This window comes from Gadus macrocephalus, chromosome 23 (assembly GCF_031168955.1).
Source record: "Gadus macrocephalus chromosome 23, ASM3116895v1".
NCBI lineage: Eukaryota > Metazoa > Chordata > Actinopteri > Gadiformes > Gadidae > Gadus > Gadus macrocephalus.
In genome coordinates, this window is record NC_082404.1 from 10,789,448 (window position 1) to 10,810,919 (window position 21,472).

General features: G+C 46.2%; 2 protein-coding genes across 3 annotated transcripts; one reads left to right on the forward strand and one right to left on the reverse strand.

The window, feature by feature from the left end:
* Positions 1 to 1,961: 1,961 nt before the first annotated feature.
* mtpap (mitochondrial poly(A) polymerase) lies at positions 1,962 to 13,071 on the reverse strand. 2 transcript variants are annotated; one of them, XM_060044750.1, is made up of 9 exons: positions 12,477 to 13,071; positions 11,915 to 12,081; positions 11,532 to 11,765; positions 11,000 to 11,224; positions 9,540 to 9,751; positions 7,098 to 7,324; positions 5,157 to 5,249; positions 4,976 to 5,049; positions 1,962 to 2,693 (listed from the first exon to the last, which is right to left on the reverse strand). In XM_060044750.1, the coding sequence occupies exons 1-9, from the start codon at positions 12,649 to 12,651 to the stop codon at positions 2,376 to 2,378; spliced, it is 1,725 nt and encodes a 574-aa protein (XP_059900733.1). In that variant the 5' UTR covers positions 12,652 to 13,071; the 3' UTR covers positions 1,962 to 2,375. The 2 variants fall into 2 exon arrangements, with proteins under 2 accessions (XP_059900733.1, XP_059900734.1); XM_060044751.1 differs by lacking the exon at positions 11,915 to 12,081 and having other exon boundaries at positions 12,477 to 12,631.
* On the forward strand, positions 13,066 to 20,149 carry map3k8 (mitogen-activated protein kinase kinase kinase 8). Its single transcript, XM_060044753.1, has 8 exons — positions 13,066 to 13,164; positions 13,756 to 14,160; positions 14,313 to 14,483; positions 14,982 to 15,243; positions 16,231 to 16,337; positions 17,150 to 17,302; positions 18,250 to 18,496; positions 18,998 to 20,149. Exons 1-8 carry the CDS (start codon positions 13,132 to 13,134, stop codon positions 19,114 to 19,116), a joined length of 1,497 nt encoding a protein of 498 aa, XP_059900736.1. The 5' UTR covers positions 13,066 to 13,131; the 3' UTR covers positions 19,117 to 20,149.
* Positions 20,150 to 21,472: the final 1,323 nt, after the last annotated feature.

Sequence of the window (21,472 nt, forward strand, 5' to 3'; positions counted from 1 at the left end):
AAAAAAGAAATAGAATAAAAACTAAACAGAAAAGGAATTCAACTGCACACTATTTTCTAGGCTACCAAGACCCCACTGCCTCGAATTCTTCCCGCTTGTTTTTTGAAACCCTAGGGTCACCTATTTCAAATTCCGGTAAGGCTCTGATGGAACTTCGGGGGCCCAAGTAATAGCAGCAACATCAACTCTGAACCGCAGTCGCCACGGCCCAGTGAACCCCCCCCCCCCCCCGGAGAGAGAGCCAATCCATCTTCACGCTCCCTCTTTCTCCCTCTTCTTCTATGTCTTTTTTTGGGATGCCAAATTTGCCTAATAAATCAGAGCCCACGGTGTGCCGCCTGAAGACACGGAGATGAGGGCCACTGGTGAACGGGTAGACAAACACACCCCTGGTCCCTCTTTCAGAGTAAGTGCTCCATCACGCCGCGGACACCTCGCCATAAAACCTCCTCCTCCTCCACACCGCCCGGGTTCAGCTGCTGCCACGGCGGGAGCGGCATAACCTTGACAGCGCAAGGTAGGTAGCCGCGAGTTCTATCGGTTCCATAGGCGAGGACCCCATAAACACTTCAACCAATGCAAGGGAGAGGTCAATACCATTAAGGGAGGTAGTACGACGCCCGGATATACATAATGAAAGGCGTCGCATTGCGCTGACACCAAGATACTCCCTCTAAAGCAATCGATGTTTGTGTATATATTTTTGGGGAAGGCCTCCGCACTATGTTCAACCGCCATGTTTTGTAGAAATCCACAGCAGGTGTCGATTTCCCCATAACGCCGGATTTCATAACCGTTTGGCTGAGGCACTGGACCACACCCGGCAACGGCAATAAACATTTTTTTTCTTTTTATAAAACTATCATGGAAACTAACAAGGCACCCAGTTCTGAACAGCACACTTCAGAGTACAGAGAAGCACATGAATATGAAGATTGGAGGAGGAATGTTGGCTCTTTGCGTGAGGAACACACACATGGAGTTCAAAAACAAAGCGGTGTGGGTGTTTTTGTAGGATACTGATGGAAGCGCTCTCCCTCTCTGTCCCACTTCAGGCCCCCAAGGCAGATGGGAAGAGGAGAGGTCTTTTAAAGACTATTCTACTACCCCTCCCTTCTCCTCCTCTGACCCTTGAGTGGAAAAACAGCTGCGGGCGACACTCTCCATCCCACACACACACACACACACACATCACAGGCGTTTGTGACAGAGGTGTAACAGTAGGGGGTGATCACCGGTGTATCTCATGACACAATTTATGGACCCTGGCACGTCTGGAGAGCCATAATAACCATAATCAGCGACACCTGTTTTCACCCATACCATTACAGCTCTGTGATAAAGGACCATTGGGCCAGTTTGTGGATACATCGACCCACATACTGTCAGTCACTCATAGATAGTGGCACTGGACTGAGAACTCCCAGGCTAACCGGCCCGGGCTATCAAACTGATGGCTGGTGGCCGAAGCGTTCCTCGGGCCGTGGGCAGAGGCGTCGTGTCCCGGCTCACTGACGCGTCGCCGTCTCGGAGCCAGACAGTGGACCGAAATAGAATAAGTATTTTTATTTTTTTTTCACTTACTCGACAACGTCGGCTTAACCAGTAGCGTTCTGAAGGAGGGAGGTCAGCGCTTTCTACAGACTGCACTCCGCTCCGCCGCAGCCCTGCCGGCTCACTGTGTTCCTGGGGATTGAGTGACCGGCTAAACGGGCTCTGAACTCCAATACAACACTTGAGTAATGCGTGCCAGCCGTGCTACGTCATGGTAGACGGCTGCAAACCGTAATCCAGATGTAGCAAGAGACTAAACCGACGTGTTGCTTTCCCCTCACACCAATGTTGTGTAATCGAACAACAAAATAAATCTTTCTAACAAATCTTCTTTTTTTTTGGGATGCTCGGGCAAGAGGGACTTTGCAATGGGATCCACCACAATAAAACCACTACGTGACAACAAATACACACAATCATGATTGTATTTGTGCAAAAGATCAAGATTGGGTGGCTGCCATAATATCTCTGTACAAAAGGTTAGAGACAAACAAGATCAACACAACAAGAGGCGTATTCTTTGCTCTATAATAAGCAAATAGTTTCCTCAGTCCGGAGTGAGGCTTAAACAGAGGGGGGGCTTCGGTGATGTGTGAAACATCCCTCCCCATGCCTGGAACTATGCATGCATGCCCAAACAGGGCACTGCAACCCCCTCTGGTGTTCACATGTGAAATTGCAGCCCATTCAAAACCATACATCCCAGTGTCGGTGGTGTTGAATGATCACGTATCGAGGGACAACAGCCTCTCCCCACCTCCTCCTCGAAGCACGGGGACAGGAAAGGTCTCTGGAACAAGTCCTCCCACACACGCCGGCCTCTACATCTTGTTCTTCAGCGACTCCAACAGGCTCTTGATCCTCTCGCTGGCCGGCTCCCGCTTCCTCTTCTTGCGACCTTTGATCCCTGGGGTCCCGGCGGCGGGGACGAGGAGCGCCGCCAGCCCCCACGGCGAAGGGGCGTGGCCGGTGCCGCGCGTCAGCGTGGCGCTCTGCTCCAGCTGCCATGCGCCCTCCTGGCACAGCGCCACAAAGCGCTCCAGCTGGGCGGCGTTGACGTTCTTGCTGACGTTGAGCGACACCTCGAAGGGGTTCTGGATGTGCAGGGGCACCACCTCGGGTTTGGTCTGCTCCTTGCCCTGGAGACAAGGAGGGTGGGGAGGGGGGGGAGGGGGGTGGGGGGGTAACCGTTAGCAACACGCACGGAGGCAAACGCGCGTGCAAGGGACGCGGCGGTGACGTCTGAACAGAAAGTACAAAGAAGAAATCAATCAGACCCTAGTTTGAACTCAACAGTATACACTCAGTAGACCGTCTAGAGCAGTGGTTTGAGGCGGTAAAACATTTACATTAATTCCACATTTTTCATTTCCAAGGCATTTTAAGTATTGACATGAATTACATATTCCCCGTTCACAGACGTTTCAAACGGCCCAGATGGATTTCTTTCAAATCCGACATGCTGGACACAGCTGATGTCTGATGCAGGCATCAGATCTTGATCGCAGGGAAATATTCTGCATGATCAATGTCTGCAGACCCTGCGAATGTCTCCTTCATGCATGGGCACCACGTGCTGCCCCCATCTATCCTTCTGATTGGTCATGCCGTCAGGACTTTTGCAGTGAGATCTGGGGCACCTATGCCAGAAAAGTACATTACACCCCAGGCTAACAGATGGGAAAGAGTTTTTGTGCACACGCTCACACGCATACATGCACAAGCGGGCGCAAGCGCTCCCTCACACACATGCACAGAAAACAGGCGCTCTCTCACACACACAAGCGCTCTCTCACACATGAGCACTCTCTCAAGACACATAAGCGCTCTCTAACACACACACACACACACACACACACACAAAAGCGTTGTTACACACAGGCGTGCGCACACACACACACTCACACACGCACACACACTTTGAGGAGCAAGCCTGCAGGTCAGCACTGGCAATCAGAGGCAGAAACTCATGTCTTATGTAACATTCCTCTCGCAAGATAAAATATAAAAACGCTTGTGTCTGAGAAAAATAATAATTCAGTAAAGGTTGACACAGGGAATACCAGAAAAAAAAAAGATATAAAAGCAGGAATACCATTTGATATTGGATTTAAAACACATTTGAAGATATTAACAGCATTATTGCTACAAATCCGAATGTTGAATGAAACTCCTGGGCTCCTTGGGATGGGATACCTGTAATACCTAAAGCCTGCTTAAACCCAGGCATGAAATGAGATGGATGGATTACAAGGGGAGAGGATGTCGCTGCACCGGGTGTTATAAGACTGCATCATAAAGCCATCGCTCATAGGCAGACAGGAGAATTGTAGCACCGTTTAGCAGATTTATGGCCCTTTTCTTCACCGCTGGGAGCCTAGGGTCACGGCCAGAGTGCACCTGACCTGAGGCGTCCTCTTCAACCCTGGACTGGTTATACAGTTTCATACGCTCTCTCACTCATGCTCTCACTCACTCATGCTCTCTCTCTCACTCATGCTCTCACTCTCTCTCACTCATGCGCTCGCTCGCTCTCTCTCACTCATGCTCTCACTCTCTCTCACTCATGCGCTCGCTCGCTCTCTCTCACTCATGCGCTCGCTCGCTCTCTCTCTCTCACTCATGCCCTCAGTCATGCTCTCTCTCTCTCACTCATGCCCTCAGTCATGCCCTCAGTCATGCCCTCAGTCATGCTCTCTCTCTCTCTCTCTCTCTCTCTCTCTCTCTCTCCCAGTCTCTCTCTCTCTCTCTCTCTCTCTCTCTCGCCCTCGCTCTCTCGCCCTCGCTCTCTCGCCCTCTCTCTCTCGCCCTCGCTCTCTCGCCCTCTCTCTCTCGCCCTCTCTCTCTCGCCCTCTCTCTCTCGCCCTCTCTCTCTCGCCCTCTCTCTCCATATGCAAGCGTGTGTGTCTGAAAATACAATGCAAATCCAAAACCATGGAAGGTTCTCGATCAACAAGTAGCCTCCCTTCGACTCTGTCAGTTTGTCATCGTCTTCCAAGCAAAGAGCTTCCAGGAGTGATGGTGGGACACTGGGGCGCCGGGGCCTGCCAGCATCCATCACCCATGACAGGCCAAACGCTGTGATCCGGCTGGGTAGACGTCATTCACCACAACACTGCTGAAATCAACTGCAGATCTGCTCGGCTGGAGACCCGCCCAGTGGCGGGGGAGGGAAGGTAGGGAAACCCAATCGACTCTCCGGAAGGGAACTCTCCCACAGTCTTGGAGTGACAACTTGTGCTGTAGCCACTGTGACCTCCGTAGACACAAGGCTACCGGAGCTGATACAGAAACGGCCTCTTGCCACCCCCCCCCCCCGACTAGAAACTCCTCTGTCGGATAGGAGAGCCGGCCATGTGTGCACGACACCCAAACCACATCCATAAGTCCCCTTGAATGACAATTTTCAAAAAGATCTTACCTTTCGGATATTGATGGACTTCCTGGCAAACGGAAACGTGCTGTAGAAGTGAAAGAACCCACACAAAAGTTGCTCTGAAAAAAGAAAAAAGACGAAGAAAAAAGTGTGTCAATGCGCGTGACACACAAAAAGTGAACCTGGATGTGGCAGTGAGAGCACCGCTGTGCCAACGTCGTCTCACCCAGCGTCTCTGTGTTGTCCTGGGGCTGGATCTTGCTGAGGTCGCTGACAAACGTGCAGTCGTTGCCCTCAATCACGCTCTTGTCCGCAGGGCCTTGTGGAGAACAATGAGAGCAGGAGGGGGGGGGGGGGAAGAAGGTAAATGACTGCCTGTTACGCGGCGGCTGCGTTCCCCATAAACAAGATGCCGACAGATGGTGTCAACTCAACCGTGGAGGGAACATGGGGACCAGGGAGGGAGGGAGGGAGGGAGGGAGGGAGGGAGGGAGGGAGGGAGGGAGGGAGGGAGGGAGGGAGGGAGAGTAACAAGAGATGAGAAAAAAAAGTAAGTGATGAAGAAAAAAAAGATGACTGTTTTTTGTCATTTATTGGGGGCGCCTGCTGGGGTTGTACATCAAAGCCCTGCAATGCGTCCCGTCTCTTTGCACCCCCTCCCCGACATGGTGGGTTAACACGGGATTGTTTAACAAAAAAAAAAGTGCCTGGTCATGAGGTGGGCCTTTGTGCACGTGCACGTGCCTTTATGAGTGGTCCCTCTGCGCGGGGGGGCTTTTTATTGTGTCGTTAGTACCGGGTGTGCTGGGGTCTGTGCCGAGGCTGGGGAAGGGGGAGCGGGGGGGAGATGAGGAGGGGTGGGGGTGGGGTGGGGGTGGGGTGCGTGTGAGTGTGTGTGGGGCTGCAGGAGATAGGATGAATTGCTTTTGGAAAGGCAATTATCAGGTGGCCAAGGTGACACAGTGGGTGAGAGTGAGAGAGAGAGAGCGAGCAAGAGGGAGAGGGAGAGAGAGAGCGAGAGAGAGAGCGAGAGCGAGAGCGAGAGCGAGAGCGAGAGCGAGAGAGGGAGAGAGGGAGAGCGAGCGAGGGAGCTTCAGAGTGCGGGGAACCTAATAAAGGCAGTGCCGACTCAACAGAGGCAGTGTGGTCCCAAGAAACAATTACCGCAACGCAAACCCCGTTAATTACAATGTATTTTGTCCTTTTTTCTCCTTTCATAACATTAATAGCAGGCACGGCAACGAGGGGCTTCAAGGCCCGAACTCCCTCGAGGAATTATGAATGGACCCCGCACATGACCTTGCCCATTCAACATCCCATCTCGCTGGTCATTGGCCGTTTATTGCTGTTGCAACCATTCCAATGAACAGTCACTCCAGGGCACACAGTAAATGAAGTATCCGAGTGCTGCCGTAGCCCTAACCTCAGCTAAAGATTTAAAGGCTGCCATTTGGGAGAATTATGAGTGTGTAGCCAATTTTAGACAAGAGTCATAAATATATACATAACAATGAGCAGGCATCATATATTTTGAGAGAGTTTCCCCAGTAATGAAACATCTCTTTGGGCATTAAGCCCGAATTTATTATGTGCTTGCATGTCCCAATGACACTTAAAATTGAAATTGCTTGAGGATAGATCTGACTTTAACATATGAGTGGTGCCGGGCGATGTGACATTAAAACAGTTATTGCAGAGGTTTTTTTTCACAATCTAAATACGATTAAGACAAGATGCAAACTTAACTACTTGTTAATCGGTTGGCTTCAGTGTTCGTTCTTTTAAGATATAAAAATGGGAATGAAGACCTTTTTGGATAGATTCCCTACATTCATATAAAACCCAAATGAATTAATTAGCATTATTTCAAGAAATATATCCCATTAAGTCATTTCTTTGAAGCAAAACTTTTGGTTCCTCCTCTTAGATGTTTTTTTTAAACCTTCTTGTTTCTAACAAAACGACTTATCTTGTTTTTATTTCCTTTCCCCAAAATGCCACCGTTTTTGTTTCTCTTTGTTGTTTTTTTACCCGTAGCCCTTAGAGATCTTCGGATGAAAAGGGCACTGTAAATAAAATGTATTTATTACTATCAATACCAGATAAAAAAACAACGACATCCAAAACTGTTCAAAGCGGCGGCGGCGGCGGCGGCTAGCCTCCCTACCTGCCAGGCTGCGGAGGTGGTCCAGGGTGGGGATGAGGGGCGCGGCTCTGCGCTGCAGGTAGAACAGCACCATGACGGTGAGGGAGAAGTTGCTGATCCAGGCGCCGGGGATGCTGCTGGTGACGCTGTGCACCCGGGCCCAGCAGCGCACGGCAAACACCAGGCCCCGCACACGCCCGTCCAGGCAGCCGTACAGGTACAGCAGCTCAGAGGTCTTCATCGCCACCCTGTGGGAGCAAGAGGGATGACACCCTGATGTTTTAGTAGGACGTCAAACAGGTTTGCCGTGCATGCTGGTGTGCTGGAGTCGGGAGCTGGATGTGATGTCTGCGTTCTGAGGGTCCGTACGCTAGGGTTTCACTGCCCTTTTTAAAGGGTCCGGTGTTTCGGGTGTTTGACCACAAGAGCCCTATGGGATTTGGATAAAGTGCTTGCTTCGGTACATGGAGCGGCATGTGAAAATGGTTTAAATGGTTTGTAAGGATGCAGCCAAGCGTCATGTGGTGAACCGTGGTAGGGAATGTCTCTCGTGGCACAGCAGGCATACGTCAGTGTTTGGCATGTTTCGCCCTGGGCCAACCGACCGGAGGCTCGGAGTGGCATCATGCTGTTCGGCCCCGTTTTCTGAACACATTTAAAAGATGCTCAGTTTGTAAGAAAACTCTCTGAAAACACCCTTTAATCTCAGTTAAAAAATAATGTGGCCCTTGCTGAAAAGATATGATGCTCAACGTCAGATATTATATATAACATAACTTATTGAAGAACAGCTTTTCATTAGCTTTTCCCCTCCCCTTTCTCAACCACTCCTCTGCTTAACAACACGGGGAATTTACCTCTTTGTGTATTTAAACAGAAAATCGATTTCCTACTAATTATTGGTGCAGATAAAAAGAAAACAAATATTCCCTGCGCCTTAAATGTCTGTTTGGCCTGATGCTGAGAGGAGGAACTAGAATATAAATGCCATGACATGGCCCAAAGGTCAGTGAAACTATGACAAACAAGATAAAGAGAGAGGGAACCCCTTTCAGCAGCAGAGCGAGGCCCTACGTGGCTCTGGTGGAAACAAACAGCAGGGGACTATCAACCGTCTCTCAATCGATCTGACCTGGAGGTCAGAATAAGCCTCAATTTTCCGCTTCTGCAACTGATATGCTTCTCTTTGAGGAGAAAAGAACAACAGTGGGTGGCTGATCCACTTCCTCCCCGAGTCTTTTTCTAAACGTTAGCAGGTGTACGTGACTACGTGCTCTTGTGTGCGTGCGCGTCCACGTGGCCGCACACGGACACGAGCGCAGGGAACACGCTTTTACCACAGGCCGGATACGGGAAGTGAAACGCAAACAACACCCGGTGTCCTGTCTCCTCCTCCCCTGCTGAGTCTCGCTGAGCAAGAGCTTGCAAAGCATTTCCTGCCCACTGCGGTTTCTGTTTCGTGGTAATTGCACCACTACTGTGGTAGCAGGTCAACACAAAACTTGCACATTTCTGTGCCAGCTCACACTGCTCTTTGTGAAATGACCTTGAGGTTATGCAAGGTTATGTTATAACCTTGCGTTAACCCATAAGTATTTTTATAAATGACCCTTGCAGCCAGAGATAGTTTCCTTCCATAACCTAATTAAAAGGTGTCACGTAAATTAACATTTGTATCAACACGTGTTGTCACATCGTCTTCTTTACTGTTCAGTTTCCTGTCTTGCTATAGTCAGATTTAATTGCTTCAGTAATATCCGACACATTTATATAAAGCAGTTATTAGGACCTCACACACTTTATTTTTCAGATTTGCTTCACTGACTCTCCTGTGTCTCATTAGAACCACAATGAGCCTTCTCTTCAATACGCCTCATTATCTAAACTACCCAACCTAAACGTCTGTTAGGTCAGACTTTACATTCATAGTTTATGGGTCCATGTATCAATACGTATCCAACATTATCATTTCTTAAGGGCTCATTTACAGTCGTGTATAGGCTATTTAAACCAGGGTAAGTGTAGTTCAGTAGAACACTGGTATAACAAGAATCTGGCAAGAAGGCTCCTCCAACCTTATCACCAAACGTTGTATTCATTTCATCATTTATTTGTATGTTGGCCCAATAAAAATAGTCATCCCTCATTTCAAAGAAAGTCACTAATTAAAAAAAATACAAGTAACCTAAAATATATTGTGAAGAATGTTTTTATGGCATCTACATACACTGCCTGTTTGCTTCCCTGACATCTTCAGACTACTTTCCCCCCCTACTATATATTGTAACTTAACCCTAACCCGCCATATCAAATCCATGACTGTTTCCACAACAGTCCCTTCTCCCAATCTTTGTTTTGTCAGCACAAACTCTGATAATGCTTGACACGTCCCAACAGGCTGAATGTTTCGTTCGTCAGAGCACGCTCGGTGCACGCGTCAACGTGTGGGTTTTAACGGCATACCTGTTGTTGGCTGTGAGGTCACACTGAAAGTTGGAGGGCTGGTGGGAAAACCGGACCAGGGGGCACCGGGCGTTCAGGATCTTCTGGACCCCCACGCAGCCGGGCCCGAAGCGGTCCACGCACTCCCCGACCACGGAGAGAATGCTCTGGGTGACGGCCCGCTCGGAGTTGGACCTCTTCATCTGGTATTCCAGCACCAGGCCTGCCTTTGGCTGAGCACAGAGAATAAGAATACATAGCTTTAGGTTCTGTTCTGGGGTGCAAGAATGGGTCTCAATAAAGGATTACAAATGCCTTTCTTCTTGCAGCATATAAATACCACCCCCCCCCCCCCACCCCTCAGCCCACAGACAGTTTTATGTAATTACTTCAATGGAAATTGACGAGCATAACTAACGACTGACGAGGCTAAAATCCTAATCAACATTGCTGCTTGGTGATTCGATAATCGTCACCAAACATAAACTTCTACGTTTAAACATGCACATGCCAGAATACACATGCAATTTGGTAGACGTCAACAAATAACTCCAAATCACAGTCCTCAATAAACTATAGCTAACAACTTTCCCAGCAAGGCACTACTATACATGGTGTTGAGTCAACACGCGTTATTTGACCCAGAATTCAACCGGGGTTCAACCTAAGGTCCGCTGTGGCTCAGCATCACAAGTTGAAGTACGTCAATTGGGTTCAAAGAATTTCGTTGATTACGAGCAAGGGTCTACAAAAGACACCCCATGACCGTTGTTCCCGTTTCCAATCCAGGTGACCAACGCCTCTTTCTTCCAATAAATGTATCTTCAAAATGATGTAATACAAGTAATACAACTCCTCTACTGTCCACCATTTTGTGTACTAAAGAGGTTTAGCTAAAGTTTTTCTGCACAGTCATTATTGTCTCAAATTGGGTTAATGATGGGCAATGGAATGTCGAGGTGATCGAGTGTCTGTGGCAACAGCCTCATCAACATGTGCTGGTACAGCAAATGAGATTGGTCAATGGACTGCATTTATAGAGCGCTTTTCTAACCAGTGGTCACTTCAAGTGCTTGCCTATCTTTCGCTCTACCTCTTGAGCCACACATCCATCTTTGTTTCATTCTTTCTCACTCCCACAAAAAATATGCAGTTTCTACGGAAAAACATTAATATAGTTTGAAAGGTGTGAAGACGTGAAAAATATGATGAATGCAGAATATTTCATTGTACACATCTCCCAAATATGGGACAGTTAGCAAGCACGAGGCGAAACACAACCTCAGCTCTAGAAACATCAGTACTGCCCCACAGTACTCACATTGAAAAGCAGGGTTAGAAACAGAGTTTCTCCTCTATCCAAAGCAGCGATGCTTTACCACATAGCATTAGTTGTTCCCACTAAAGAGGCTAGCTAGTCCAGTGACAGGCCTATCAACAACGGTCGGAATAGTACAGAATGAGATTTTTGGGAGTAGTACCATTGGAACGTTCCTCCCACTGATACCGTCCAGGTCCAAGAACATGTCCAGGTCACAGCCAAGCTTCCCAAAACCGTTCACAGATGAACCAAAGGGCCTGACGTTGCATTCTGGGAAATAGGCCGCAGCAATGTCCTTCAGCAGGGAGCAGACCAGGAAGCGCAGGCGTGTGTTCTCCTCCGTGACCTGGTAGGCTTTCATGAGAGACGTTACCTGGTGGTCTATCTGAGAAGGAAATATTCATGGACAACAACATTTACTTACACAATCATTAAGTATTTTAAGCATAATTTTTAAGCACAAAATTGCTCAAGCACTGAAATTAGAAAACAGACATGTAGAAAGAAACTGTTGTAGCATTATTAGCATTCACCGTAAACAATATATAAACAGTAAAGCCACTACTGACAAGTACTAGGACATATTAAAGGCAAAACTAGACAATAAGACGAGACCATCTACTACTGTAGCCTTGTAATACAACTATTTGCAACATGTGTAGCATTAGAAACGCATCTTTGGTAAAACTTACACTCTCTTCTTTGGACAGTCTCTGGATGAGCTCGGTGAGAGGTATGGTGGCCTGTGGTTTGCACTTTGGGCCAGTCTGACTGTTTGGCACAACTGCAGCCCCTAGGCTCCTCAGTGACAACAGTCTGGACTTGAAAGGCACCACAGATTCATTGCTGACCACAGGGAGGTTAACCGCTTCATGTAAAGAGGCGATGCTTTCCTGATTGGCAAACTCCACCACTGCATATGTGCCCTGCAGATTCAAAACAGTGTTTATAATTGATCAGTGTGTGCTTTTTAACTGGGATAATGCAGATTGTGAAGTGCAGATCCGTCATTGTAATGGAAATGTGTGTGTGATACAAGACAAAACACTATTGAATTTTTTTCTTTATTACTTACATAGCTTTCATAAAAGAAACTGTTCTTGATGTCCCCGTGTATTGATAAATACTTGAGAAACTTTTTCTCATTTGTCTTGGAATGACAGCTGATGAGGACAGATCTCTCAGCCTGTTCTTGTCTCTCTAGCTGAATAGCATCAAATGCCTTCCATCCTTCCTGTTCACCTGGACACAATAAAACTTCTCAGTGCCGACCGAGTTTGTGCATCGGTCAAGAAATAGTTGACCCATCTCAGCTCTTTGACTTGATATTGGGTTATAAATAATACATTTAACCTTGACAGCTGATCAAAATAAGTTAGGTTGTACACCATGAGTAACAGCTAGTCTAAGGTGACGTCATTTCAAATCAAGCAACTGAACTGATTTGTAGACGTATGGTTATATTTAAGCAACGCCAAACTGTTGTGTTTATTTATTGTGATGGTTACATAATGTCACACAGTGGGTATTCAGCGAACATAAATCTCTGACTTTAGCCTGTCAGTGAAATGAATAGGCTTGCTAGCATGTAGCCCGGCAAGGATCTTGATGCTGACGAATATAGCTTTATCACCAACCGTTGTCTTCATTCTTCAACACATTAGACGGTTCAACCGCGTTGGTCACAATTCTTCTCTGTAGACACGTATCAATAATTTGAATACGCTTTAAAAGGCTGCCCGTTCCCCTCATATGCATTCTACACACCCTGAAGGAGGACGCCATACTTGTTTTAAACAATGAATTGCGCATGCGCGTATGAGTATTCTACGGCCAGTACGTGAAGCCAAAATAGAAAACACAAGTTATATAAATATGATGAATACACCATAAGTTGTGAGTGACACCATCAATTGTGACAACATGCTATGGTAATTGTCTTAATGCATTTATTGGTATTTAATAGCATCATACCCGAGCAAACGAACAGTTTAATCCAGAAAGCCAAAACTCATTTTCGATTTAAGTATGGTTTGGTTTTTTATCAGATATGAAAGCCAAGTGGAAAGTAAAAGTGAAACGTAACGTTACGTAAAGCCGTGGACGTAGGCTACATGGCGAATGGGATATGTGGCTAGTACAAGTATACACCTACGCTTCACCTCACAGCACAAAACCTCCCCTGTTTACTTCCTCTGCGTCAGTCCTGCCTATATGTTTCCACAGACGGATCACTGTCCTACAGGGTGTAAGGGCTCAGCGCTATGACTTGTTGTAACACAGAGAGTGTCTATGCATGAAAGGAGCACAGTGACATCGACACAGGTATGACGGAATACTCGTCTGAACATCTGTCCCACTATCTGTTTGTTTTTTTATCTGTCTGTCTTTCTCTCTTTCTGTTTATGTCTGGTGCCTGGATGTTGCAATATTTCTGCACAATTGGTAAAAAAAAAATGTAGCATGCAGGTGGTAAAAGTCAGCATGATTTTTTGTTTTTTTGCATTTACCAATAGTCATTTGTGTAACAACTTTCCAGGGGCTTCCCGGAATACTGTTAAAACTTCCTTGTTGGAAAAAATAACCTTAGTACACTCCCACATATCTCTCTCTCTCTCTCTCTCTCTCTCTCTCTCTCTCTCTCTCTCTCTCTCTCTCTCTCTCTCTCTCTCTCTCTCTCTCTCTCTCTCTCTCTCTCTCTCTCTCTCTCTCTCTCTCTCTCTCTCATCCTCTCTCACTCTCTCCCCCCCCCCCTGTTTTGCTCACGATGACTCTCTTCCCCTTCTGTATAATCCTCCACTGACAGGCTTTGGTGTCAGTATGCATTTCTGCCCCGCTCTAGTGAGGTTGTCCCAGTCCAGAACAACAATCACACGTTAATCACATAACAAACCAACCTCCAATGTACCAACACAGGTCAAGGAGGACAAGAAGATGGACTACAAATATGATGACGGAATAGAACTTCTACTCAATCACATGAACATTGAAGACATCATCGATGCGGTGGAGAGCCTCTATCAGGTCGAGAGCGAGGTTGGAGTGGCCGAGGAGCCGAGCAAGGAAGGCTCGGGGTTCGAAGAAGGCGATAACGAGGAGATGGATGACAGCGAGGAGGCGGGGGAGTCGGGGAGCGAGCCGGGGGGCTGCAGCGAGGGGGGAGTGGCGGAGGAGGAGAGCGGGGAAGGTGTGGATGGAGGCGCCGGCGGAGTCAAGTACGGGAAAGCGACGGATCTGCTGGACTTCATCAACCTCGTCTCGGATGTGGCCCTGGCCGAACGGCAGCACCTGCCGGAGGAGATGGGAGTCGTGCTCAACAAGGTGAGAGCCCGAATGCCATTGTTTAAACAGGTCCTAATTGTCTTTGTTTTATTGCTTGCTCCCCTCCAATTCGTCAACAGATTTTTCTTGGTAATTTGTGTTTTGCATGTCGTGTTTTTTTTAATTTTCGTTTTGTGTTTGCATGTTTACAGAAAGAGATGGCTGTTCAAAATGGCCGTTATCAGATCAATAGAGAGTTTGTCCTGTTTCCTTGGAAGTTGACTTATAAGAATCCCCGGACTGGCCTTGTGCCCAATGGCTCCTTTGGGAAAGTCCATCTGGCACAGGACACGAAGACCCGAAAAAGAATGGCATGCAAACTGGTGAGTCCTGCCAAGCAATGATCGGAATTCAGTCAGGACATGAGAGCAAAGAGAGAACGTGAGACTCACTATAACGCAGCTTCTCTTGACATAGCTGTCAGCCCCGAGCTCTAGTGTTCCCGGTAATAACTCATGACTAATGCACAACATATATTCTGCCAAGTTAGGAGCCGTTTAAAAAAACTATTATTTCAATCCTTGTGAGTGTGCAAAAGTCTTTGAACTGATGATCCTTTTGTGTAAAAGGGACGGTTAGACCGTGATTTCCTTTCCTCATGTAGGATTATCTCACTTGTTGCATATCATATTACCAATATGCATGCATTGAAGTTGCGATTGAACTGTCCTTCCGCTTAGTTATTCAGTCTCGTCTCCAACTCTCTTCTATCTGAGAACATATAATATGTGTGTGTGGGGGAGTCAAAATGGATTCCACGTTCACACCTCACCATCGCCAACATCCCCTCCCCCCCATCCCCCTCCCTCCCCGGGCCATAGATTCCGATGGAGAACTTCCGAGCGGCCGATGTGGAGATCCAGGCCAAGTTCCGCCACGAGAACATAGCGGAGCTGTACGGCGCCTTGCTCTGGGACCAGAAGCTCCACCTCTTCATGGAGGCGGGCGAGGGCGGCTCGGTGCTGGAGAAGGTGGACAGCTGCGGGCCCATGAGGGAGTTTGAGATCATCTGGGTGACCAGGCAGGTCCTCCGGGGGCTGGAGTACCTCCACGCCAACAAAGTCATCCACCACGACATCAAACGTAAGCCGCCGCTGCCCCCGAAAATAATGAGCAAAAACACATGGCAGGTGGTTTCCCTTGAATGCCCTTATATAGTGATTCCTGTTCCGGGATGTCCGTTTGCTTACACATTTCAAGAAATTGGCTGCCGCAATGTTTTGAAGTTTGAAGCTTCTTGGGCTAGGCTAGCAGATGAATCAGTCAACAACCCAACCACAGACAAACTGACAAAAAAAGGCAGCGAAGAACAAAAAGATTAATAACTGTGAGGCGTGACACTATTCCTGGTGTAAGTATGGGCAATAGACCGTTGAGGGGGAGGAACCTGAGGGTTCACAAGTATCTAGGTCACAACTAGTGACTGCCGCACAGATTCTTGGCACACAGGATGATAATTATGTGATGAGATATTGTGGCAGAATGAACTCAGCTAGTCCGAGTAAAGATCCCCATCATGGGATCAAAGCATTCCTTTCAAGGCTTCACTAAGCTATCCATGACCTTAAACCCGGGTTGGATGTCTGGAAATTCCAGCTTTGTGCTCGGTCGGTTCCCCCAAGAGGAAGGGTTAAATGCATGGTACTAAGAGTCAAGTGCACTGTTGTGCGAGGGCGACCATTTTGTATCTGCTCTGTGGTGTGGTGCGTCTGTGGGCGCCCGGCCCTTCCTGTCTGAAAAGTCAAGAGATGCAATTATTTTGGCATCCGCGGTGAAGTAATGAAGCAAACACTGCTGCCAGGAATCCTGACTTCATATTTTCTTCCAAATCGTACTTGAATGTCATAAGCTTGTTGTATTGAATCCAAAGGCATTTTGGGGTTTCACTGGAGAGTTGGCTGAATCGTTGGTATATTGCAGAACTTGGTTTCTAGTTTTAAAGAAGTCGCTTAGAAAATGCAAGTTCCAAATACTCTGACTTTGTTGCATTCTCTGAACTCAAACCTATAACAGACATTTGTTTTACACTGTTTGTTGTTCTATAATGTGTTCATTCCTTTCTAATTAAAGCGAGCAACATAGTTCTGATGTCGGACAAGGCGGTACTGGTGGACTTTGGCCTGACAGTGCAGATGACTGAGGAGATGTACACTCCCAGAGACCTGAGAGGAACCGAGGTGAGAAACACACCAACACGCACACTAAACAAACAGACACACACACACACACACACACCCAAAGACACACACACATATGCACACACACCTACTTTCAAACGTTCACATCTTTTGGTTGGCAACATCGTCAGCACATTTTGATTTATATCACTGGGAAACGGAATGACTTACGCAAGACTCAAGATTTACAAGAATACATTTGAGATTTTGTGTTTCATTTCTGCTTCAGTTGTCCTAGATAGTGAATTTCCAACGTGCTTTTTCATGTCTCCCAGTGTACCTCCTGAAAATATACCAAAATTACAAGGACTTCAAAATGGGCCTTTCTTACTAACTAGCCTAACTCTGTGCACACACACACACACACACACACACACACACACACACACACACACACACACACACACACACACACACACACACACACACACACACACACACACACACACACACACACACACACACACACACACACACACATACACACATGCCTTGGCTGGGCCGGTGGAAACCCCCAGGGTAAACGGGAAAGAGAGAGATAGAATGAGAGAGAGACTGCACGTCCAATATTGACAGAAGAGGCTGGAGTTTCCAGTGTTGGAACAATACTGCTCTTTTGCACTTAAAAGAATAAATAAATCTTCAGGCCCTCTTTTTCCCACGAACAATTTGATGAATCATCTATCTAATCTAGTCTACCTAATAAAACACATCAATCTGAGTATCTTTCTTTTCTTTGATCATTATCTTTTCACTTCTTTCAAGTACTTCAATAACACACTCCACCCCCACCCCTCCTCCACCTCTTCCAGATGTACATGAGCCCAGAGGTGGTGCTGTGTCGCGGCCACGACACCAAGATCGACATCTACAGCCTGGGCACCACCATCATACACATGCAGACGGGCAGCCCGCCCTGGGCCACCAGGTTCCCCCGCACGGCCTACCCCTCCTACCTTTACATTGTGAGTACACACGCCGGGCTGCTGCCTGCACACAACGCCTGCTAAGACCTGTGGCAGCTGATTCGTTAATTGACAGTTTTGTCAACTAAGGATTAGAGTCCTAATTGGTTAGTTTTTTTTACAGGGCAAGCATACACTTAATATTTCAACAACCAAAAATACTTGTTTATGGGCTGGAAGTGTGGCAGGTAATTTTGCCGTCTTTATTATTCGTTTTTCTGTGATTTGCATTAAACAGTATTGACCTTTTGGTCACTCTAACTTGTACCCTTTACCATGCATCTTCATTCAGCTTTTTACAGTAATATTATTTTAGGATTTCCCCTTTTCTTTTTTTGCTATGTTCAACATGTATTTTCTGTATTTTTTTCCTTTTTCATTCATCAATCTAACAATAACAGCCAGGTACATTTTCCATGAGCGCATTTTCCCCTTCCAGCCGAGATTAGCAGGATAGAGTGTGAGCTTGCAGCACACGGTGCCACTGCTTGTCACACAGCCTCACAACTTCCCGTTCTGCTTTGTGATTTCCATGACACGGGTCATTAATGTTAAGACACTCTATGTTTCTGCTTTATCGCTCTTATCTGAATTGCGATTGAAAGAGCAGCTCACTTCCACATGAAACCAATGTGTCTGTTTCCCCTCAAGCTGGTTCCTTTTAATTTTAAAAACGGTAAACCGCGATACAGTACGCACATACACCATGTACAGACGTGAACGAGCATGGTTCCATAATGTCCTTTTGAGATTAAATAATATAATCAAATAAAATAGGATGATAAGCAATGCATTCTGGGAAATCTTATTTTCTTTGCTTGGAGGTTTTTCAGTCCTGCTTGCTGTAGCTTCTTCAACTCGCTCTTAACCACTGCCCTCCCCTCCCCTCTCCAGTCCTGAGTCGAGACCCTCCCTATAACACAACAAACCCCTCCTCACACCCCCAGATCCACAAGCTGGCTCCGCCCATGGAGGACGTGGCGGAGGACTGCAGCCCGGCCATGCGCTCCTTCCTGGGCCGTGCGATGGAGAGGAACCCCACCCTGCGCGCCTCGGCCCCGGAGTTGCTGACCCACGAGGCGCTGCACCCCCCCAGGGAGGACCAGCCCCGCTGCTGGAGCCTGGACTCGGCCATGGAGGAGGCCCACCAGCTCATGCACCGGCAGCACAGCCAGCACAGCGACACCCTCCTGGGTGAGGGGACAATAGACGTGCAGATGAATGAATGGCAGAACAGAGGGATGGATGAATGGATAGGCTGCTCCGTGTATATTTTTATGTATGTTATTTTAAAGGCCCCCTCTATGGACGGGCATTGGAAATAAGCCATCTGCTATGAGGCTTTCTGCTGGTTTGTGCACAATCCACATGAGTTGTATCTGTCCCTGTGATATAAACCCTAACTAACTAACTAACTAACTAACAAGGGGAAGTGGGGGGTGGCGGTGAGGTTGGTGGTGGTGGTGGTGTGGGTCAGTTGTGTGTGTTGAGTGTGGTGGGCGGATGGTTGATTCAAAGCGTTTGATGCCTCTGTGTCTCCTGGCTGGAAGCGTAACGACATTTTAACCTTAAAAGCTCCCCGCTTTTGGTCAAATGCGTCCTCCCATCGTGTGTATAATGATCAGCTTTATTTATTTATGGCGCCGCCTCTCTCCTTGTTTGTTTACTTCAACGTGTCTCCTCCCCGTCTCACAGGGTCATCTCTGTGCTCTGAAGACTCCGGCCACATGAGGAGGAACTCCCTCTACGGAGACCTAGGGGCCATGGCCGAGTACTACAAGATCGTCAAGGGGCCCCCTGCCGCAGATTATTAGCTTAGCCCCGGAGGATCAATGCTGAGTCAATACAACGGCTATCCGCTAATCACCATTAGCGCAAGCTAACCTGACTTCCCTGTTTCACACCTCGGAGGGCGTCTACCAACAACTATGGTGAATTATGAGGAAGGCTGTCAAAGACAAGGCATGGAATTGGACTATTGCAATGACATTGAATTGTTCGACGTTAACTTTTAAGTCGAAGTACAACGGCAAAACAGTTGTTGATAATATATGGTAGTTTTAAAGTTTCCCTATAGTATCTTAATGATATGGCTGTATATTTTATAACAGTTCTCTCAGCTTAAGTAGCTTTTATTATTCAACCCTGTCATATTATGTTCTATGGCCTATCATGTTCATTCCTATGGAATGGTTTGAAGCTAAGATAGTATTTGCTATGCAAATTGGGATGCATTGGAATGTTGCAATTTTTGTACATCTTTATAGATGAAACTAGTACTTACTTGTTTTGTTTTTTTTACATAGAAAGCACAGAGAATGTTTAATGTTGGATTCTCCAAATATTCCTATTCAATAAATGAGCCATAAAAGATTGTGTTTGTGTCCAATGAAATTCATAGATCAATGCCATTTTCATGAAAATGTACCAAAAGCTTTTTAACCGAAATCAGTTGTTTGATCACTATGAATTCTTCCTTGGAGACAGAACTGAGCTCTGATGATTATTTCCACTGTGGCTTATGGTGGAAACGTTTTTATTACCAGCATTTCACAAACTTCTCTATTTTGGGGGCTTTTTAGGGTAAAACAAACGTGTTTTTCCATTGCATGTTTTTCCATAGGAAAACAAAACAGACAATAATAATATGCAGGCTGACTATTTAATTGACAAATAATGATGTCCTGATACGAATATTTATATCTATATTTATACATTTACATTATATACATATCGTTTTAAATAAGTACTGTCATAGACCTATTCCTAATCCTCTTGCATTTATTGCATTGCGCATTTTCAAAGAATGTACAATTGTATTCAATATAATAAATGAAAATATCCACAGCTGTGAGGAACGCCTAGACCTGTAACTTTCGTCTCCGTCGAAAATTAAGTATGTCAAAGGCCATCGAGACAATCATTAGATCAATATAGAAGGCCAGAGGGGAAACCTGACATTTATTTGGGGAACTCCATGGCTTAAACAAACAACGTACTGTGATACGTAGGGAAATGGAAAATCGGTAGACCTTCCACTAGAAATTACTAATAACATCTGGTATTTGGGACGTTGTTGCCCTCTAAAGGTTAAGAGCAGCCGTTACAACATTTTGAGCGACCCTAAATATTTCTTCTGAGCAAGAAAAAAATAAAGACAAATCTTAGTTTCAGGCTGATAAGATAAAAAGTCTCGTTTACCGCCACAACCAAAGTCATTAATGCATTGTTGCAACCGATGAGTTGCAACTGCTAAGTAGTAAAGAATAACTATGCATTAAATAATTAGAAAATTAATTAGGAATATTTATGAAATACTTTACATTTTAATTGCATAGACATGTTGAAACGGTTGTAATAAAAGCATAAGCATTGTAATAAACGATGTTAAATATGCCTACATCAAGACAACATTTGAAAGAAGAGCTCCACCTAGTGGCAAAGGTTTGGTATGGCACGTGTGCTGGTGGACCATTAACTGTCATGTTGTCCAAAGTTTTCTAAATGTTGTTATTTTAATCTTTCCCTTATATGGGGTTATAGTAAGCATTGAATATAATGTATTTATCGCTTACAGTTAATTGAATTATCAAATAAATAAATAAAACATTATTTTAAATTTCTCCTCCAGGTGGCAGTATGAATCAAATCTATCCAAGATGATAGTTTTCGAAATAGTCTATAGTAAACCTAAACATTTTTTTTTCCTCCTAAATAAAAGGCCTATCACTTTCGCAGTCTACACCAGAAATACCAGAATATGGTATATTTAGGCAACTATTTATGAGGAAATACTGGGGTCTGAATCCAACATGCCCGTGCTATAGTGTGTGGTACCATGTTTGCAGGTATCCTATAGGGGAGAGTGTCCTCACAAATGGGACAAGATTAGCAAGGTCTTGTTGGAGTGGGCTATGTGAGCTGCCCTATGGTCGCTGGTGTGTGTGAGTGTATCTGTGTGTGTTTGCGCGTGCATGTGTACATTTAGGTTTCAAATGTGATGTGGGATGCTACATGTGTTCATGTGTGTCGGAAGGGGTGTCTTGCTGCTCTTGGCCACATTTGTGAAGTGTGTGGTGTGTGGTGTGTGTGTGTGTTTATGTTTGCATACATGAGTATGTGTGTGTGTGTGTGTGTGTGTGTGTGTATGTGTGTATGTACGTGTGTGCG

Coding starts and splice junctions, on each gene's coding strand:
- mtpap (XM_060044750.1), bottom strand. CDS start 12,651: ATGCGCAATTCATTGTTTAAAACAAGTATGGCGTCCTCCTTCAGGGTG. Junction 9,752..10,999: donor GTGGGAGGAACGTTCCAATG/GTACTACTCCCA, acceptor CTCTGTGCTCAG/CCAAAGGCAGGCCTGGTGCT. Junction 5,050..5,156: donor GGACAACACAGAGACGCTGG/GTGAGACGACGT, acceptor TTCTTTTTTCAG/AGCAACTTTTGTGTGGGTTC.
- map3k8 (XM_060044753.1), top strand. CDS start 13,132: ATGCATGAAAGGAGCACAGTGACATCGACACAG. Junction 13,165..13,755: donor GCACAGTGACATCGACACAG/GTATGACGGAAT, acceptor GTACCAACACAG/GTCAAGGAGGACAAGAAGAT. Junction 17,303..18,249: donor ACCCCTCCTACCTTTACATT/GTGAGTACACAC, acceptor TCACACCCCCAG/ATCCACAAGCTGGCTCCGCC.